Consider the following 22,586-nt stretch of genomic DNA (forward strand, 5'->3'; position numbering starts at 1 on the left):
CCTTATACTCCAATAAATTAGAAGATAGTGAAGGCATAGATAAATTTCTTAAGTCATATGATCTGCCCAGATTGAGTCAGGAGGATATAGACAACCTAAACAGACCAATATCAATTGAGGAAATAGAAGAAACCATCAAAAGACTACCAACTAAGAAAAGCCCAGGACCAGATGGGTATACAGCAGAGTTTTACAAAACCTTTAAAGAGGAACTAATACCAATACTTTTCAAGCTACTTCGGGAAATAGAAAAAGAGGGAGAACTTCCAAATTCATTCTACGAGGCCAACATCACCCTGATACCTAAACCAGACAAAGACACTTCAAAGAAAGAAAACTACAGACCAATATCTCTAATGAACCTAGATGCAAAAATCCTCAATAAAATTCTGGCCACTCGGATACAAAAACATATCAAAAAAATTGTGCACCATGATCAAGTAGGATTCATCCCTGGGATGCAAGGCTGGTTCAATATACGGAAATCAATAAATGTTATTCACCACATCAATAGACTTAAAAATAAGAACCATATGATCATCTCGATAGATGCGGAAAAAGCATTCGACAAAGTACAGCATCCCTTTATGTTCAAAACTCTAGAAAAACTAGGGATAACAGGAACATACCTCAATATTGTAAAAGCAATCTATGCTAAGCCTCAGGCTAGCATCATTCTGAATGGAGAAAAATTGAAGGCATTCCCTCTAAAATCTGGAACAAGTCAGGGATGCCCTCTCTCACCACTTCTGTTCAACATAGTTCTCGAAACACTGGCCAGAGCAATTAGACAGACGAAAGAAATTAAAGGCATCAAAATAGGAAAAGAAGAACTTAAATTATCACTATTTGCAGATGACATGATTCTATACCTAGCAGACCCAAAAGGGTCTACAAAGAAACTATTAGAGCTAATAAATGAATTCAGCAAAGTGGCAGGATATAAAATCAACACGCATAAATCAAAGGCATTCCTGTATATCAGCGACAAATCCTCTGAAATGGAAATGAGGACAACCACTCCATTCACAATATCTTCAAAAAAAATAAAATACTTGGGAATCAACCCAACAAAAGAGGTGAAAGACTTATACAATGAAAACTACAGAACCCTAAAGAGAGAAATAGAAGAAGATCTTAGAAGATGGAAAAATATACCCTGTTCATGGATAGGCAGAACTAACATCATCAAAATGGCGATATTACCAAAAGTTCTCTATAGGTTTAATGCAATGCCAATCAAAATCCCAACGGCATTTCTTGTAGAAATAGAGAAAGCAATCATGAAATTCATATGGAAAAATAAAAGACCCAGAATAGCAAAAACAATGCTAAGCAGGAAGTGTGAATCAGGCGGTATAGCGATACCAGACTTCAAACTATACTACAGAGCAATAGTAACAAAAACAGCATGGTACTGGTACCAAAACAGGCGGGTGGACCAATGGTACAGAATAGAGGACACAGAAACCAATCCACAAAACTACAACTACCTTATATTTGATAAAGGGGCTAAAAGCATGCAATGGAGGAAGGATAGCATCTTCAACAAATGGTGCTGGGAAAACTGGAAATCCATATGCAACAAAATGAAACTGAATCCCTTTCTCTCGCCATGCACAAAAGTTAATTCAAAATGGATCAAGGAGCTTGATATCAAATCAGAGACACGCCATCTGATAGAAGAAAAAGTTGGCTACGATCTACATACTGTGGGGTCGGGCTCCAAATTCCTCAATAGGACACCCATAGCACAAAAGTTAATAACTAGAATCAACAAATGGGACTTACTCAAACTAAAAAGTTTTTTCTCAGCAAAAGATACAATAAGAGAGGTAAATAGAGAGCCTACATCCTGGGAACAAATCTTTACTCCTCACACTTCAGATAGAGTCCTAATATCCAGAGTATACAAAGAATTCAAAAAAATAGACAATAAGAGAACAAACAACCCAATCAACAAATGGGCCAAGGACCTGAACAGACACTTCTCAGAGGAGGACATACAATCAATCAACAAGTACATGAAAAAATGCTCACCATCTCTAGCAGTCAGAGAAATGCAAATCAAAACCACCCTAAGATACCATCTCACTCCAGTTAGATTGGCAGCCATTATGAAGTCAAACAACAACAAGTGCTGGCGAGGATGTGGGGAAAAGGGTACACTTGTACATTGCTGGTGGGACTGCACATTGGTGCAGCCAATTTGGAAAGCAGTATGGAGATTTCTTGGAAAGCTGGGAATGGAGCCACCATTTGACCCAGCTATTCCCCTTCTCGGTCTATTCCCTAAAGACCTAAAAAGAGCATGCTACAGGGACACTGCTACATCGATGTTCATAGCAGCTCAATTCACAATAGCTAGACTGTGGAACCAACCTAGATGCCCTTCAATGGATGAATGGATAAAAAAAATGTGGCATTTATACACAATGGAGTATTACTCTGCATTAAAAAATGACAAAATCATAGAATTTGCAGGGAAATGGATGGCATTAGAGCAGATTATGCTAAGTGAAGCTAGCCAATCCCTAAAAAACAAATGCCAAATGTCTTCTTTGATATAAGGAGAGTAACTAAGAACAGAGTAGGGTCGAAGAGCATGAGAAGAAGATTAACATTAAACAGGGATGAGAGGTGGGAGGGAAAGGGAGAGAGAAGGGAAATTGCATGGAAATGGAAGGAGACCCTCAGAGTTATACAAAAGTACATACAAGAGGAAGTGAGGGGAAGGGGAAAAATAATATAAGGGGGAGAAATGAATGACAGTAGAGGGGGCAGAGAGAGAAGAGGGGAGGGGAGGGGAGGGGAGGGGAGGGGAGGGGAGGGGAGGGGGGATAGTAGAGGATAGGAAAGGCAGCAGAATACAACAGACACTAGTATGGCAATATGTAAATCAATGGATGTGTAACTGATGTGATTCTGCAATCTGTATATGGGGTAAAAATGGGAGCTCATAACCCACTTGAATCAAATTGTGAAATATGATATATCAAGAACTATGTAATGTTTTGAACAGCCAACAATAAAAAATTAAAAAAAAAAAGAGGTGAACAATGACAGAAAAGTCTAGGGATAGAGGAAAGATAAAGGAAAGATAAAGGAGGTCAACATTCACTCATTCAAGAGTTACAGAAGAGAAGAAAAAAGGGGGTGGTAATCACATAACAGAAATTCTTCCTGAGTGGGGGAGGGGGGAAACACAAGCTTTTGATTTTGAAAGACCAAGAAGGATAAATGAAAACAAGACCCATATCTAGCTACTTAGAAAAAAAAATTTCAAAAACTCATGAACAATGAGAAAGTCTCAAAAAACTTCCAGAAAGAAAGCACAGATCATCTACAAAGGAGTGAGAATCCAACTACCATAATATTTCCCGTCAGATATGCTTTAAAAAGCTGGGTATGGTGGTGCACAACTGTAATCTCAGGGCTCGAAAGGCTGAGGCAGCAGGATCGAATGTTCAAAGCCAGCTTCAGCAACTTAGTGAGGCCCTAAGCAACTCAGTGAGACCCTGTCTCTCAATAAAACATAAAAAAGGGCTGGGGATGTGGCTCAGTGATTAAGAGTCTCTGGGTTCAATTTGGGGTAAAAAAAATGCCTTTAAAATTCCAAAAGGAATATGAGTTATATATAAACTGCAGGTCAAACCAGCAGCCAGTTCTGCAAGGAAAATGTATCATGTGTGCACTCAAACTTAAATATGACTCAGGGGATTACTTGAGAAAAGCAGAGGAATATAAGAATGAGGTTTCAAAAAAACATGGGATTGGGGGCGGTGGAGTGGCTCAGTGGTAGAGCACAGGGTTCAATTCCCACCACTGCAAAACAAAAAGCTTGAGATGAAAACAAATGTAAAGAAGGGCTAGCTGAGGGAAATTAAAAGACAAAGCTCTGAACCTCAACAACTGCATGGCAGGGGTAAATAACTGGAATTTTTTTCTTTCTCTATAGATTTGATTGCAGTCCTCGGCAGTGATTAATATTTATATAACCACAATATGGTAAGTGCTATTTTTATTGGGTTTAATTATTCAGAAGTTCAAGCCTGGAAGACTTGACTATAGTTCCGGAACAGAACGCAAATGTTATAAACCACGAGAGTGGGAAGGATGAAGTTCCTATGTATGGGTGTGGAAGAACACACTCTATGTAAAGAAGCAATGTAAGTTGCAGAAATATATATATATATATATATATATATATATACACACACACATATATATTATATATAAATGTATATACATATATATTATAATGTTTTGTTTTAATATATAAAAATATAAACATGAAATATATTTAAATGTTTTATTTATATATATGTGTGTGTGTATGTATATATATATATATATATATATATATATATATATAAAATATACATGGCAAAACATCTGGAAAATTTTCATTCATTTTTCATTTTCTACAATTCTGTAGTTTTTTGAAATGTTAGATGCATGGATAATGTTTAAAATTAAAAATTTTTAAATAATAAAATATTAAGGATTTACTTAGGTTTTTGGCCTGCCTAGGAGACTTAAAGCTCTTCTAAGGACCCTGAGTAAAGTAATCAAATTGAGTATTTAAAAAAAAAAAAAAAAAAACAATAAAAACCCTACATTTTGTGGAGGCCTCAGTCTAAAGCTAAACAACCTCAACTATTGTAACTCATCCAAAACCAAGAACTCCCACAGACCAAAAACCAATGAAAGATCAACACTGCCACCTACCGAGGATGTACTGAAGAACAGGCTAACCTGGAAAGAGTTTTTGTTTTTTACATGATATCACCTTCTGAGATCTTCGGAAACCAGTTATCTGGGTTATCTTCCACCAGGGACCTTGGGTCAAGAGCAGAGGAAGAAATCAGGGTCTTCCTGAGAGATGCTTGGGAATGTATGGGTGACAGCTGAAGAAACAGAGACTGTTCACCCCATTAAAAAGCCCACCCAAGGGACATGGTTTCAAATTTCTGACAGGGCTATGTCAGGGCAAAGGCTTAGCATGTGGTACCCAGGAGGACGTGTGGGGAGAAGCAATAGGGTGACATATTTTGCTCTGCTAGAAAGAATTAAATAATGATTACATTCCAAAAATAGCATTATGTTACCGGAAAGTGAATTTGTCCTACTCACTGAAAATGTATGAACAGGCAACGTGACCTTCCATTCTGGAAAGGATGTTTGCTTTTCTAAGGGAACTGAGACTCCAGGGCTTCAGAATACATGCATGTATTCAACAGATACTTACTGGTGTCTTCTATTACTTTGGGTTCTGTGCAAGGACCCTTCCCAGAGTCACAGATCCCAGTAGAAAAGCTTCTGGAATGACTCAAACATAACTAAGGTGCCAAGGAGTCCCAGAGGAATCAAACTACATACTTGGTGAGCCATCCTGCAAAACCCAGCCTGTGTTTGGCAAGCCCTGGATTTCCATATCACACCTCCATGTTTAAAACACATTCATTCAAAACTCAGGCCCTACAGTCTGATGAACCAAACTTTTGCTCTTTTTATAAGTAAAAGACTGAAAATATAAATATCCCAATAAGATCAAAACAGGCTTCACTAACTTTTTTGGTTTAAAAAAAGAAATATAGATTAAAATCTATATTAAAATCACAAAATAGTAGAGCTGGAAAGACTTCCCAACTCAGCTGGTACGCTAAGCTTCATATGCTGGGCTGAGAATGATAGAAATAAGAATTCTAATCATTTTTTATTTGGGAGAACATATGAGAAAAGAAATAAGGAGGCAAATAACATGTATGGAATTTGTAATATAGTCAATGCTGAAGGGTAGTAAGAAGGTAAAAATGCTCTTTCATTTAAATAACCAGAAAGGTCCCACACTTTCATCTTTCTTTAAAGGTTTTGACTAAGGAGAGCTGTTGTTTTAATTTTAAACACCAAGTATGAGAAAAATACAAACTAGTAAAATGAAAGTAGTTCATGGAATAAATAAAAAGCTCACAATAGCAAGGTGAACGGAGATCCGTGGGCAATAAGGAAGGAAATAAGAAATCTGATGGAGAACCCACCACTGCCACCCAATTGAACAAACAAAAAACAAAACAGCACCCTGCAAACAAACAAAATCCCTCAAAACAAAATACAAAAAGACTGGAGGGGAAGCTGGGGTGAGGCGTGCCTTCATGAGCAGTTTAATAAAGACCTTACCTTCACCCCTTACCTGGTGGTGAAGGACTCTGATTCTACCCAGTGTCCATCTCCATAGCAGCATCTTGTCAGATGGGTTCATATTTATTTAGGATTCCTTTACCTGAGGTTCATACATTCAATGAGCGCTTCTTCCTGCTTTGAGCCCAGTCCTGAGCCAGGTTAGAAGGTTCAGGGAAATACAGACAAGCTTCTTGATCTCGGGGCATTTGTATCTAATTGTAGCAACAGTCTCAGAAACACGCAAGAATGAAAAATTAATATAGTGCAAGGGCTTGGTGAGGAGCGTGTCTACAATATGACAGAATCAGAGCATGTCGGGGAACCATTCAGAGAAGACCCCCCCCCGGAAGTGGTATTGTGGTTCTCACAGAGCACCCCAAACAAGCCAGGTTCCCCCAGAACCCAAGGATCCAGCACCCAAGTGATCACTGAACCTGTTTTGTTAATTCACAGGCTGGGTGTTTGGAAACGTGTGAAAATCATGTGCTTCCTTCAAAGGGAAGAGGGAGAAAGAGAGAATCCTTAAAAAAAAAAAAAAAAACTCAAGGGGTTAAAATGGGAATGAAGTGCAATTAGAAGGTGTTAGAAGGTGAGCCAAGTGATTTGGTAATCTGTGGGGGATCTGTGATCTACCAAGGCTGGACAGGAATTCAGAGGAAATTCCCTTTAGGGTGAGCCCAGGGGAGGATTCACAGGAGCTGGAGTGGGAAGCACAGCAATGGGCAGAGCCTGAGCAGAGGGCAGGGAGCAGGTGTGTGGGGAACAGGAGAGTTACTCAGTCTGACTGGCACCTAACAGGGGGGTGGGAAGAATGGCAAAAAAGTAGTTTTATGTTTCTTTAACAGGTCTCTTGGGAGTATAATTTACACACGGTAAAATCTACCATTTTCTGTGCACAATGAATGATGTATAGTAAATTTATGGAGTTGTGCATCCACCACCCAAATCAAGTTTTAGAATATACCCATCACCTGAAAAAGTCCCCTCCCACCTGTGTACAGTCTCTTTGTTCTCCTTCTTCCACTTAGCATAATGGTAAAGTCCAGGGGTTATCACCCCAAAATATAGCACCCTGGAATGCTGGTTATTTTTAATTAAAGGAGTTCAGAGAACAACAGAAGCTTCTCTCCATCTCTTTGTCTGTTTAATGTCCAGACCCACCAAAAATAACGACCACTGTTAGCCTGTTAGCATAACTATAGGCTGGTCCAAGAGTTAAGTCAAGCTAACTCCATTCTGCTCAGACATCTCACCCTGCACACCCCTTCCTCTTCCTGCAAGAGCCCACTCACAAACAAGTTGACACCTTCACACACCTGCACCCTGACACTTGCAGATGCTAGCCTACTTTCTGAATATCTATAGGGGGTGACAGTTCTAAGAAATTAATGACAGTGCACTTACCCCTCCTGCCCCCGGTTTTCGTTTGTGGTTTTTGGGGTCTTGAGGCCTGCTCTCCACCTGCAATAGCAAGGGCTAAAGGGAAGTGCTGCTGTTTCTCCCTGGGTGAGAAAGCCTGTCAGGTGTCAGACAATAAATCTGCTTTTGGCTTCGTCCTTGGTGTGTCTGAATGATCAGTCCTGCATCCAGTTTCCTTTCAATCACTAGTCCTTTTCCTGAGTTTTTAAGTAACTAAACAGGCATGAACCTCCACACCCAGTTAATACTGCTTTCTACATCAATTCACCAGCTGATGAACATTTAGATTATAGCATTATTCATAATACATAAAAATAATGACAAACATTTACATACAAACCTTTAACATATATTCATCTTTCTTTTTTTATATTTTATTTTTAGTTTTCAGTGGACACAACATCTTTATTTTATTTTTATGTGGTGTGGAGAATCGAACCCAGCACCCCGCGCATGCCAGGCGAGCGTTACCGCTTGAGCCACATCCCCAACCCTATATATTCATCTTTCTTGAATTAGAGCTGCCAGATTCAGCAAGATAAAGCACAGGATGCCCAATTAAATTTAAATGTCACATGAATAACAATTTTTTTTTTTAGTGTAAGTATATTCCTATTCAATACTTGGGACATATTTATACTAAACGATTATGTGGTCTTCATCTGATGTTCAAATTTAACTAGGCATCTTGAACTTTATCTAGCAATTCTATTGTGCATAGATACCTAGTAACTGAATTGCTGGGTCATAAAATAGGTTCATATTTAACTTTTTAAAGAATCGCCAATTTGTTTTCCCAAGAGCCGATATATAACACTAGACACTCCAGGGATGTGTGAGGAATTATTGTCAGCCTCCCTAATACTTGGTATTTATTGTATTCTTTTTTAAAAATAACCATTCTAGCCAGGTGCAGTGGCACATTTTTGTTCTCCCAGCAGCTCAGGAGGCTGAGGCAGGAGGATTAAGAGTTGAAAGCCAGCCTTAGCAAGGCCCTAAGAACCTGAGACCCCGTCTCAAAATAAAAAACAAAAAGGGGGATGTTGCTCAGTGAGTAAACCCCTCTGGGTTCTGGGGAGTTACCAAAACAAACAAGCAAACAAAATACAAAAGACAACCTAATGTGTGTGTTTTCTTTTTGTGGTTTTAATTTCATTAAGTCTTTATAAGGAATTGTTTATTGGACATTCATTTTTTTTCTTGAGAAAATGTCTTATCAAATCTTTGGAGCAGTTTTTAATTGGGTTATTTGTCTTATTGATTTGTAAAAGTGCTTTATATATTCTGAAAACAAATCTTTTTATATAATTTGCAAATACTTTCCCAATTTTTGACTCTAATGGTAAAGAGGTAAGGATCTCTCTTTCTTTTTAAATATAGGTTCCTATTGTTCCAGCACCATTTATTGAAAAGATTGTCATTTCTCCAATTGAATTATCTTGGCATGAATGTCAAAATTTATCACAATCTTCCTCAGATTAAGGTTAATAAAATTCCAATAAAATAACCCTTGTTCCAGTATTGCTCCATCTCCTGTGCCCTCTGTTGTGCCACATTATACATCACATCTATGTTGTAAAGCCAACAATATAGTTTTATTGCTTTATGCGACTTAATGCCACTTAAAGAAAACATATTTGCTGTTAGGTAGATTCCCATTCTCCATTACTTAATCAAACTCCAATCTTGGGACTGCTGTGAAAGGACTTTGCAGATAAAACTGAGGTTACTAACTAGAAAGACCATCCTAACATGAGCCCTTAAAAGCAGAAGAGCAAAGCACAAGAAGCAAAGAGAGAGATGATGGAAGAGAGAAGCAGAGGAGAGATGAGGCCAAAGGGTGATCAGAGAAAGGAAATGTGTGAAGGACTCAACCAACTGCAACTGGCTTTAGGGATGGAGGAGGGAGCCTCTAAGAGGCAACAGACAGCAAGGAAATGGGACATCCCAGTCCTGCAACTTCAGGAAATTGAATGCATTTTGAAAAAACAAACTGAATGAGCTTGGAAGCTTATTCATCCCAAGCTTCCAAAAAGACTGCAGCCACCGGCACTTGGGAAAAAAAGTAATTTATTTGCATTGCTTTCATTTTCTACTGTAGTGTTAGGACTTAAGCTTCACTCTTCTATTTTCTATTTACAGTTCATTTGGAATATTACTACAAATACAATATACAATATTAAAAAACTTATGGGGAAATGCAGTTTATGTTTTCTCTCCTCTTTACAGGCTTTTCAAAATCATTCAACTTAAATGAAAATTTATATGGACATTTCTGTACATATCTGAAAGCGCAGAGACTACACTGATAAAGTCAAAAGAATTCTGCACAAATACAATAAAATACAGAAAACAAAAAGTACAGATGATGTTATTTGGGGTACAAATATAAACAATACAGTACAATTTGAATTTAGCAACATAATACCCATACTTTATAGAAATAAAACTGCAAACCTGGAGAATGCTCTGACAAATATTAAACATTATATACACAATGAGGTAAATGTACCTTGGTCTCTTGAGAGGTAATTTAAGTTTAAAGCAATTGACATTTTGAAGCATCTCCTTGACATATAAAGAAATATAAAACACCCTATTCCATTGGCACAACGTGAAAAAAGAGTTATCAAAACACGGTTCATGATATTTAATTCACAAATCTTGTTAAAAATAAAAACAAATTCACTGAAGTTCATAAATTTTAAGTAACAGGTTGAATGTTATTAATCATATTTTTAAAAGTTTCCATTTAAAAATAAGATTGCATAATGGGACTGAAAATAGTGTACTGACAGTCCTCATGGTGTCTTAGGGAGTCCAGCATTCCCAGAGAGAGGGCCCACAAGTATTCTTGCATTCCAAAACACAGAAGGTGCAATACATGTGTGGAGTTATCCTATTCTTTAGGATCTCAAAATAACTGAATATTTTCTGCCTTGCTGTAACAGAACCTTATTTGGAGTATCCACCATTTGGAGCCAGAACACTGTGACAATCAAGAAACAAAACAGTTGATTTACAATCATTCTTCGGTACATGGATAAAAACAACCTTTTGATAGCTAATGGGATACTAATTTTGTTGTGCATGTTAATCAGCACTTTTTCATTTGTTTTACAAAAAGTCTCTGACACTTCTCAAACATGAGGGGGAAAAAAAGCAACTCACCCATGGACTTCAAATTGGCCAAGTGACCACTTAAATTTTACAGTAAGAAGTGAAATCTGGATTTCTTAATGGTGTGGCACTGTTCACTGACTCAAGGCACTTCTTGAGCACTATTGTTACAGCAGAATTACAGGCTCGGCTCTTCAGGCTTTACTGTCCTACAAGGGACATGAGTGGCCACTGTTTCTGGCACAACTCCCACTGTCACAGCTGCCACCTTGCTGTCACTCTACTTAGCTAAAATTAATGCAGGAATATCCTAAGCCTCATCCACTCATCCCTGCCACATCCAGTGACTCAAGGAAATGGAAGTATGTTCCACAACTTTCATCAACCACCTCACTCCAGGTCTCAAAAGCGACTCTCCAGTCAAAAGGGTAGGGAGCAGTGGCCAGCAGGAAGGCAGGCTAGAAGAAAGAGAACTGAAGATAGGGAGGAAGGACCAGGGATGTCGACGCCCCATTATGTCATTCTTTCCCACTCTCACTCCTCAAGGTACTGACAAGATGATGTGGGCAAGTGATTTTCTAGAAGATATTTTTTAGCCTGCTAAATCTTGGAGGGTGAACATTTAGCACAGGCAGTATAAACAAAGGACTATGTTTCTAAATGACACAAGTATTACTCCAGCCAAATTTATCTGAAGTTATGACCTATCTCATCTTTTAATATTACTTTCATTTTCAATATTACTTAATTGGGGTTCATCAAGCTGTCCCTAGGCAAAAAAGAAATTAGCTGCAGTAATATGTAAACTCAATTTAGAACTAAATTTCAACTTTAAAAAAAAATTCCCTGATTCATCAAAAGTACATTTTATCCACTTAGGCAAGAACAGTATGACTCAATTTTTGATGTTATCTTTACTAAAAGTTGATTATCTTATTTGAAAGTGAGAAATCATGTATTACAACTTTAATTCAAACAACTTTTGGTACATTCTTAAAATTATATAAAAATAGTTTTGTGATAAAATGCGTTGGTCCCTGGATTTCATAAAGCAGATCTTGTAAGCTTAGAAAAGGCCAAGACAAAAACAAAAACAAGAAAACCTAGTACCTGATCATAGAGCTAGAGAATATTAAACAGGTAATATAACTCAACTATAAAAACAAACCTCTCAAAATTATTCATTTACTTCAATAAAATCATAGTAACTACAGGAAAAAACCCTCAAATTTGTGGTCAAAGTATTAGCCTCTAAGCACATTTTCCCCGGGATGTTTTTAAACACATGAAATTTACACTAAGTTCCTATGGAATATGTCATTCATTCTAAAATTACTTTGGTTTTAAGACCAAATAGTCTTTCAAATTTATTCTATGTATAAGGAGAAGACATTATCAGAATGCAACTCATTCAGTGTAAATAACCACAATCTTTCTGACCAAAATACTGTGAAGGTTATTGTGACCCTCTTCTCAGGGACAGCACTACAAGGTCAGTTCCCCTCTTAGCTATGAGATAGATTTCCCCCCTCAGAATAAGATCACAGTGATAAGAAAGACTCTGCAAACTGTAAAATCCCTACAAAGAGACTTTACAGTACTAAAAGTAAAAACCAGTTGTTACAAGATAGTTCCAACTTCACTTGAGAAGACCATGAAAAGTTTACTTTAAACATTTAATTTGACTGAAAACATCTGTAAATGGAAAACCTACTCAGTGTCCATTAGTTATCAGCTCTCCCAATATCAAGGTGCACTGAATTCATTATATAACCATGTAAATTGAGCAGTTGCAATATCTGCACGTATGAGATAAGGAAAGACTGAATTAAAAGCTGCCTTCCTCAAAGTGTAGCGAGACCTCCAATCTACACTAACTCTAACCTCACAAAAACAGGAATCCACTGAACACTTACACCTACAAAACAAATGTGATTGTTGTACCCATCTGTTGTCTATTCAAATTATTAACTACATTTGCCTTCCTAGAAAAAGGTCTATTATTTAACATCAACCATATTCTAATTTAAATGTAATCATTTCTTAAAAAAATAACACTGTCTTTGATCAAATAAAGAACAAAATGGCTTACAGAATACCACACAACTTCTCACAAGAGCTAGACAAACTTTCCCTTATAGAAAATGAGTCTGAATGCTATCAAGATTAAGTTAAAGCACTGTGAGCATCTCGAGTGCCGCTTGAATGTTTAAAGTACACTCAGACCACACAACTCAACTGCAAAAGCTAGAGGTGAGATTACTCCAACATGACCATGGAACAACTGATTTCATGACACTGCATTTCTTTAGTGGTTCAAGCACATTTTGGTAGGAGAAGGCATTTTCAAAATGGAATACCCAATGACATATCACAAAAACCCTTCCAAAAAACAAAATAGAAAAGGTTTGGGTTACCCAGATAAATAAACTTTTTAAATTCAAACACTATAGGATTTAACAAACAAACTTTAAGCAATTCTACTCATTTCCATTTGAAAGACATAGAAGTGGCACTTACTGGTATAGTACAATCCCTTTTGAAGGCATGTAATGTTCTGAATATGTGAAAGAACAACAGTGTACAAAATACAATTGCATAAATTATGTTCCTCATCCCTATATGAGGTCATTTTTAGACTCAAGAGTTTTATAAGTATTAGTTTTAAGATCCTGAAAAATTATAGAACAGTACATTCAAAGTCTGAATCAAGGAAACTCTTTAGTGGTTCAGAATCCTCTGAGAATGTACTAACCAGGAGTAAATCACTTTCTTTAAAAATAAGAAATGTTTCATATAACCCAACAATCCAGTTCCTTTAACCTTACATATGATCTTCAGCATAGCAGAGTTACCTAAAGTTAAGACCAGCAATATTCTTTAAAAAAAAAAAAACAAGTTTTGTTAATCAAAAATAAAGATAGACTACACAACATTTTATAACTGTCCTGGGAAAGAATCGTTCATAGTGCACAGAAAGGACCCACGTGGCTGTTTCCTGGGTCCAAAGAATCCTGGGAAGTTTTTAATCAATCTTATATACTGTTGCAAAAGGAAGCAATATCCTTCCGTTCCCTCTCAGTGAGGTAGAACAATTGACCTCCCAAACGAGAACCCAGGAGCAGATCTGAAGAAAAAAGCAGAGTTCAGGCAAAGCTGTAGAATTACATTTTGATGCCTTCCTGTTGACTGAGTTGTGACAATGTCTTCTTAATCCGTAAGGCTGTCAGCCTAGCTGCTCCATTGGCATACCAACATTCTCTCATGATTTTAGCCATCACTCTCAAGGCCTAAGAAAAAAATATAAGAAAAATAATTAATGCGTGCACCACTTTTCCATCCATCTAGATCAGTTATTTATTTACTTACTTGGTCAGTGGGGACGGCACCCAAGGCCTTGCACATGTTAGGCAAGCATTCTACCATTGAGCTACATCCCCAGCCTCTTTTTAATTTCTTGAAACAAGGGTCTTGCTAATTTGCCCAGGCTAGTCTTAAATTTATGATCCTCCTGCCTCAGCCCCCTAAGAAGCTGGGATTACAGGCACGCACTACCACACTTGGCCAGGAAAGGCATCTTTACCTACAAAATCTCCTTTGAAATGACATATGTACAAGTTTTGGAGGGCATTATTTGTAATAGAAAATGAATGAAAATGTCCTAAGTTTCTATCTATAGGGTACTGATGCCAACAGTTGGAAAGCAGATGGGCAAGGGATAACTACTTGGTAGATCTAAAAAGGCTGAATCCTAAACCAGTGCTCCAGAAGGCAAAGCAGGAACTTGACTCACCCAGAGTCTCCCCAAAATTGAGAAATTCACTGCATGTTCATTGCATGAAATACCTCTAGGATGAAGTTCAGGATTAAAAAAAAAAAAAAAAAAAAAGGCAGGGGGAGGATTAGTTCAAAGTGTTAGAACCCAGGTACCTGCTCCATCCCCCATAACCTGGGCAGGTGGCTGCCCACCTCTACTCCAGCAGAAAACTAGAGGTATTGCCTATGTTTTGTTTTATTTTGTTTTAAATCTGAGAGAAAAAAAAACAGATTTCCAGCTTGAGGAACATGGAAGGCAGAAGTTTCATACTGGAAACATACTGAATGCTAAGACCATAAGCTTCCTCCCAGAAACATGGGTAGTCCCTATGTACAAATTCTTCCATGCAGGAGATTGCAAGAATCTTTTCTGGAAATCTGTGTAGCTTAAGAAGAAAGACCTAAAGAGACAGAATCAATAATTTCCCAAGGAAGCAACCCAGTGAGATCACCTAAAGAGCAGTGAATAAGCTCCATTCACATGTACAGTTTCCTATCCCTTTTTAAACATGAAAGAAGTATGATCATACATTTGAGGAAAGTAACATGAAATGGAGAAACTGAAACAGACAAACAAAAAAAGCAACTTAGAGAAAACAAACTGGAGAGAGAGAGAGAGAGAGAGAGAATATATTAAAAAAAAATCAATCATTAGGGGCTGGGAATGTAGCTCAGTGATAGAGAGCTTGCCCTGCATGCATGAAGTAGGTTAAATTTCCAGTACCGAAAAAAAAAAACAAAAACAAAATTATTATTATCCTCAAAAAGATAAAATACTGATATTGTATCTATCATTGATAGTTGTTTTTGATTGGCTTCACACTTTATTTTTTCTCCATAGTCTCTTTACTCAAAATTGCTTTACATCCTCCCCAGTGTTTCCCGGTACTTCATATTAGATGTTTTCCTCTAATGTCTACTAATGAACAGGAGGAACATTCAGAGAATAAATGAGTGCTCCTGGAAATTAAAATATAAGAGCATAAATATAATAACAGAATGGAAGAACTGGAAGATGAACCTGATAAACTTCCCAGGACACAAAGAAGGAAAAAAAAAAGACTCAACTGATGAATGAGAAATTCAGAAAGAAAATGAGAGGGTTTCTTCAGGAGGTCTAACATTCAAGTAATGAAAACTAAAGAAACAGAAGAAAGGAAAATAGGAGAAAGCAACCTCACGAACTTTTCCTAGAAAAGAACAACTATTTCCAGATTAAAAGGGACCATGTGCCAGCACATACTCAAAAAATATTTAATGAATACCTACTATACACCAGATACCATTTTTAGATGCTAGGAATATAGCAGTGAACAGATAGACAAAACCCTTGTCCTAAAGCAGTTTACAATCTAGGGAGCCAAACCACATAACAAACTACTATAAAATACGTGGCCAGTCAGATAGTAGTAAGTGCTAAGGAAAGAAATAATTTAGAGATAAAATGTCAGAAAGGAGGGTGCTACTTTAAATAGGTAGAAAGATAATGTCTCCCTGACAAGGCAACATTTGAACAGAGACCTCAAAGAACAGAGTAAATGAATAAACCAAAAATAGGAAGACATGAGATCCAGGAAGCAGGATTCAATATAAAAGGCAAAGGGATTTCCAATATGAAAAATGAGGGTTATCCCAAGACGAAAGCAGCACAGTTGGGTCTTGAGAGCAACCAGTCCAGACTGCAAAGAGAATGAGTTTCACTTTCTTTTTTAAAGAGAGAGAGAGAGAGAGAGAGAGAATTTCAATATTTATTTTTCAGTTTTCGGCAGACACAACATCTTTGTTTGTATGTGGTGGTGAGGATCGAACCCGGGCCACACGCATACCAGGCGAGCGCGCTACCACTTGAGCCACATCCCCAGCCCGAGTTTCACTTTCTTGAAATGAAACTATCAAGAAGAAATTTGTAAAACTCAGAAAAGTAAAGGATTGAACTAGCAATAAGTACACCGATAGCTAAAGAAATCAAGAAAAAAATTAAAATGACAGTGATCATATTGATTTAGTTGATGTGATAGTAAATGTAAATTATGTGTTAATATTAACTGACTTTTCTTCATACTTAAAAATCATTTAATAATACTCACTCTAATTATTAGAGTGTATGAATACATCTAGTCTATAATTTGCAGTACCCAGAAGCAATTTTAAAAAAAAACTCATTTGTTAAACTATGTCAAAAACCAACTCTTTTCTGGGCTGGACATATCATTTTGTTGGAGATAGCACTTTCTTTTGATAACAGAGGCTATGTGCAGTCCCACATTATTCTAAGATGTAAAATTAGCCAATGAAGTAACCAGCTTTTTATTCTTCCTAAGCTCTACAACTTCAAACCTGGAAAGCTATGCCCTGCTTCACTAATATCACAACAGTAATGGCTATCAATTTTGAAGATATTCAACACAATTTGTAGCATGAGTTCTTTAAATTTACAACTAAGAAAACATTTCAAACTTTTTGTAATAGCTGAAGACGAGAGGCTCTGACACTGATGGAAGCCATTTTCCCCAAAGTCCTAGTCATCTGGGCAAGCAGATGACCAAAATGCAAATTCTTCTGAAGCTGCTTTGCAATCCCCTCATCCAAGTTCCCCATTTTACAAAGGGACGTTCAGGTCCAGGGAAGCGAACTGGCCTGCCCAAAGTCCAACTATGAAACAGGAGCAGGCTTCTCTAGAATCCAGGTCTCTTAATTCTTGTCCCGTACTCAAAGCAATATTCTTGGCTGCCCTGGCTAAAAGGAGGCATTCATTTAAAAAGCAGGTGCCTTCCTTCATTTGGCAGATCTAACAATGTTCTGATAGGCTCGTGGCTACTGCAGTACTCCATGGTCTTTTTAAATGTGTTTAAAATTGAAAACAGAAAACCAAATTATTCTATTTTTACCCATGGTCTAACTATTATGAAAAAAAGAAAAGAGAATTCTTGTCTGCTTTCCTTAAAGAAAAGTAGCAAATTTCCACTTACTAAGCAGAAGCAGTTTAGAAAAGGGCCTTATATTAAAAATCAATACTCACTTCACAGCTCTGCCATCTGTTTGGAATATTTGGCCTTAATTTCTGTTCACAAACTACTTTTCTCATTTCTTCAACTGACGGATCAGAAGGTACAAGATCATAATAAGGCAGCTGGTAATCTTCATGAATTCCTATATGGGCAAAAAAAAAAAGTCTATTTTTAAGAATTTATTCAGCTAATGCCAAACCATTAGAAGTCTCTCCTAAGATGTCTGTAACAGTTTCCCATTACTAAATCAGGTATGTAGAATAAGGCTCACAGTTTACTCTACCTTAAATCCATACATGCATCAACAATTCACCTCCCTGAGAACTGAGCCCATACCTTGAAATTCAACACTGCTGTGAGATTGGCAAAGGACATTTTTAATGATGCTTAACTATGAGCCATGATGACTAGATTAACATTTTCCCCTATAACTGTACTGTATATTAAATGAGATTTCATTCTATGAGGACACAGTATCTTACTGGGTACAGGTACTACTCTCTCAGTAAGATATGAATTCTACAAGGCAAGCATGAAGTATAAGCTACTTTCATCTTTAAATAACATGTCCTATTTGCTATAATACCAAGACATACTCTGTCCCTCACTGCCACAAAGACCTCAGGTCCTCCTAGGTCTTAGTCAAGCCTGGACCCCCAAGTCTAAGAGATTATTTCTTGCATAAACAGTAACAACTGTTTAATCTAAAGTGAAACCTAAAAGTTAAAATTATATTACTCTAAAAATTAATGTAACATGATAGCAACTGCATTACCATTTATCTCCAGTGATCAAGCTGGAAAAAATAACCATAATCTCAAGGAAAATCCAGATACATGATCCAGATACATGCTAGAAACAGCTTCTTTGGGTGGCCTCCCAAGCCATTCCCCGTTCTAAATATTACAGTCCAGGATAACAAGGGGTTGGGTTCTGATGCTTCCCAAAATTCAAATAGAAACAGGAAAAGGAAGATACTAGGGTAAAGCTGGGCACTGGCATGCCATGTCATTCCCCTCGGTCCAGGTTTTACCTTCTTTGTTTGCTCTGGTACTCTCAGTGATCACCTATCAGATTGTTGACTACAGAATTTCATTCAATAAAAAAGAAGGCAATTCTTGAACAACTTCTGTTCATGACAAACTGTTGGGAGAAGGGAGAGCAATTTACCACCAATGGAACATCGTCGAGCAATTTCCCAGAACACTAAGCCCATTGCATAGATGTCAGCACGTTTGAAGGATTCAAAATGTTTCATATTTATGGAATCATCTAGAACTTCAGGGGCCATGTACCTAAAAAAGAAATTGACATTTCATTTTATTGAAGGGTAGCAACATCATTTTTTAACAGTTTCACACATTTTCTTTTATCCCTGAGAATAAAATAGTAAAACAAACTCATTATTAATTTTTCCCCTCTTTAGCAAAGTTCTGCTTTTAAAAATGATTCACATTTATAAAAATTTCCCTAAGTAAACAAAGTACCAAGTGCAAAACCTCATCTCCTTCCTACCACAGTGTAAATGTTTAGATGAAGATTATTTCAGACCTCTCTCTATACAAAAACACATACACACAATATTACATAACTGAGATCATACTAGACTCAAGAAAAATATTAAATATCTGCACTGGTTTGCAAATTAATGATGTCAACTAAATCCCACAAAATGCTGAAACTGCAGTTTCATGCTATCTGTCTTCTGATTTTGGCTTCTAGTGGAAGACACACATATAATAGGTATGACTTAATAAATACACTAATATACACCACCTTGTATACTGTATAGGGAATATGTATTTTTTTTTAATTTTTTTTTTAGTTTTTGGCGGATACGACATCTTTGTATGTGGTACTGAGGATCGAACCCGGGCCACATGCACTACAGGCGAACGCACTACCGCTTGAGCCACATCCCCAACCCCGGGAATATGTATTTTTATCTGGAAGTCTACTCACTAAAAGAAGATGAAAAGGGTAGGGACATACTCCAGGAAACAAAATAACAGAAATGAATGGCAGTCTTCATACTGATGCTACCGTACAGGGTTCTAAAGTTTCAAAAGCCCTGTCAAAGTTACAGATCAGACCCGTGAAGGCTTATAGCAACCACTTACCTAGGAGAGGGTTCTGAATACCCTCTATGAATCTAGAAATCATAAGTACAATTTAGATAGACTAAAACTGCTAGCTCTCTTCAAGGTCAAGGCAATAGTTTTGAAGAAACATTTGTGACAACATGATGTCATATATAGAGGAAGGGCTTTTGGGGCAAAAATCTCAGCTCTTTAGCTTACCATATACATGAAGTTGGTCACATAACTTCCAGGAGGTGGTTTCCCCACCTCTGAACTAATGGTAATGGTGCCTACCAAATTAGGTTCTTTTGAGAACTCATGAACTCAACAAATATTTATTAAGGACCTACCACATACTAGGTAGCGTGATGGATGCTGGGGATACAAGACTGCTCTCAAGAAGCTTACAATCCAATGTTACATATAGACAAAAGAAAAAAAAAACAATAGTTACAACTTAATGAGGTAAGGGCTATGAGTGCCCTTATCAGGGACACCTAAGAGTAGTGAGGACTAGAAAAGGCTTCCTGTGAGAAAGGAAGGGTGTAAGTTAAGGAAACAGTCAGGGAAAGTATGTTCTAGGAAACAGTACATGCAAAAAGTTCTAAGGAAGAGAGAAAGGCATATAGCTACAGCACCTCATTTGAGGGCATTGAATGAGGCAATATGTGTAAAATACCTATTAAGATGATTGCCACATAGTAGGTACCCCATAAACATTAGCTACCATTATTATAATTAACATAACTAATGATATTTTCAGAAAGGGCTGCCTTTCATCCCCAGGCATCATTTTAAAGTCAGGTGACATTGGCTTCAGAGAAGGTAAGACCATGAGACTTACCTGTGGGCAATCTAATAAGTACAAGTTCCAGTTTCAAAAAAGACACGTATATACAAATAAGGAGATGGAAAAGAAATAGATTTCAGGAGATATTAAATATCATTTATTCACAAGTATACCTTTTTGTTCCCACTCTGTGGTTTGGAGCAATATCAATTGTATCTGTGGCTGAATCATGTCTTACTGCCAGTCCTAAGTCTGCAATACAGCATGTTCCATTCTTCTTCACCAAGATATTCTTTGATTTCAAATCTCTATGAGCAATAGCTGGTTTTCCTGAATAACCCAAAAATTAAAAATGACTGCTTAAGAAGTAATACCAAAAGCGTCTCCTTCTGCCCAGTATGAAAGCATTTCTGTCCCATCACCTGCCATACTCAGGGGAGTATTAAATAACCTCAACTGAAGCATTATACCCAAAGTTGGTTGGAATTACATTTCTTTAAAGGAAATGGAGACAATAATAAGCTCCAAAAATTGATACTCAAACAATAAAAGTCTATCAATTCAAAGACTGGGGTTGTGAAAAAAGTTGTCAGTTTGTTGGTATCTTGTGCATTCTTTACGAGAACTACAGTCTATAAATTGCTCTTCTAGTTCAGGAACCAAACATGTAGATCATATGCCTATCATTCCATTCCTGGAAAGAATACAATACTAAATATGCTATCTTTAATACCAACTACTAGAAAAGGTGCTATTAAAAAACAATCATTACAATGTGGAAAATCCAGAACCCTGATGGTAGGAATAAGATAGAATAGTGGAGGAAAAACAGTCTGGCAGTTTCTCAAGCCATTAAGTAGTTACCATATGATTCAGCTATTCAAGTCCTACCCAAGATAACTAAAAAATGCATCTACATAAAAATTTTTACACTAACGGTCACTATATTATTATTTATTATAGTCCAAATCAGACACAACCCAAAAGTTCATCATGAACACACAAAATGTGATATATCCATACAATGGAATATTAGTCATAAAAATGAATGAAATACTGATATATGCTATAATACAGGTGAACCTTGAAAACATGCTAAGTGTAAAAAACGACATTCCCAAAAGACCACATATTATAAGACTCCATCTATATACTAATGCCCAGAATAAGCAAATCTATAGAGACAGAAAGCAGATGAGTGCTAAGACTAAGGAGTTTGGGGTTTAAAAGAGAAAGACTGCTAATAGCGGACAGGGTTTCTTTACAGGGTGATGAAGATGTAGTAAATGGTTGTGGTGATGGCTGCACAACTGTGTGAGTACTTTAAAAACCAATGAATTGTACACTTTAAATGGGCAAAACTGTGGGATGTGTGAATTATAACTCAAAAAGTTGTTACAATCAGTAATTACACAGATGGGGCTGGCAGAGATGCGAACAGAAGAGTAGGCAAGCCACCAGGTAGTGAATGGGTGGCAGCTTGAGCACAGAGCTCTATCAGCCTCTGATAGCCTACAGGACACAAATACCATGACATAAAGTTATTTTTTATAGACTTAGAGCCTTCATACAAATCAGTAAGAAGAGTACAGCTTTGAGAAATAAGAAAAACAAAGAAAGTCTAGGCTCACAGAATATAATAAGGAACAGGTTGTTTTAAGATTTGAGGGAGGAGTGAAACTTCCTAACTAAAACTTAGTATTTAATTTGTCAACTATTAAACTATCTCATTCAGTCTCCTAATCTAAGGATCAAATATAATTATTAGATGGCCAGATACAATGTATATAGCATGTTGGTGTTTAAAAAGCACTTTCATATTCCATTTGATACTACATAAAAGAATATATTCTGAGGCTTGAATTCTAGAACTAAGATCCTCAAAAATTGTAAATAAAACTGAATGCTTCTGGGTGCAGTGGTGCATGCCTATAATCGAAGCGGCATGGGAGGTTGAGACAGGAAGATCACGAGTTCAAAGCCAGCTTCAGCAAAAGTGAAGTGCTAATAAGCAACTCAGTGAGTCCCTGTCTCTAAGTAAAATACAAAAAATAGGGCTGGGGATGTGGCTCAGTGGTCAAGTGCCCCTGAGTTCAATCCCTGGTAACCCCCCCAAAAAAACAAAAACTGAATGCTACCTTTAAGAACTTAAAAAATATCAGTGTTGTT

General features: G+C 37.1%; 1 protein-coding gene across 3 annotated transcripts in view; it reads right to left on the minus strand.

Moving 5' to 3' along the window:
• Positions 1 to 9,655: 9,655 nt before the first annotated feature.
• Positions 9,656 to 22,586, minus strand: part of Tgfbr1 (transforming growth factor beta receptor 1) — a 57,685-nt gene continuing 44,754 nt past the window's right edge. For all 3 annotated transcript variants that reach the window (XM_046457307.1, XM_046457306.1, XM_058578044.1), the window contains exons 6-9: positions 20,591 to 20,747; positions 18,717 to 18,841; positions 17,558 to 17,688; positions 9,656 to 14,012 (exon numbers count right to left, since the gene is read on the minus strand). In XM_046457307.1, coding sequence (XP_046313263.1) covers positions 13,887 to 14,012; positions 17,558 to 17,688; positions 18,717 to 18,841; positions 20,591 to 20,747 — 539 coding nt within the window. In that variant the 3' untranslated portion in view covers positions 9,656 to 13,886. The remainder of the gene's footprint in view (positions 14,013 to 17,557; positions 17,689 to 18,716; positions 18,842 to 20,590; positions 20,748 to 22,586) is intronic.

This window comes from Marmota monax, unplaced genomic scaffold, assembly GCF_021218885.2.
Source record: "Marmota monax isolate L192 unplaced genomic scaffold, Marmota_monax_Labrador192_F-V1.1 WCK01_AAM20220418_F8-fsc00069, whole genome shotgun sequence".
NCBI lineage: Eukaryota > Metazoa > Chordata > Mammalia > Rodentia > Sciuridae > Marmota > Marmota monax.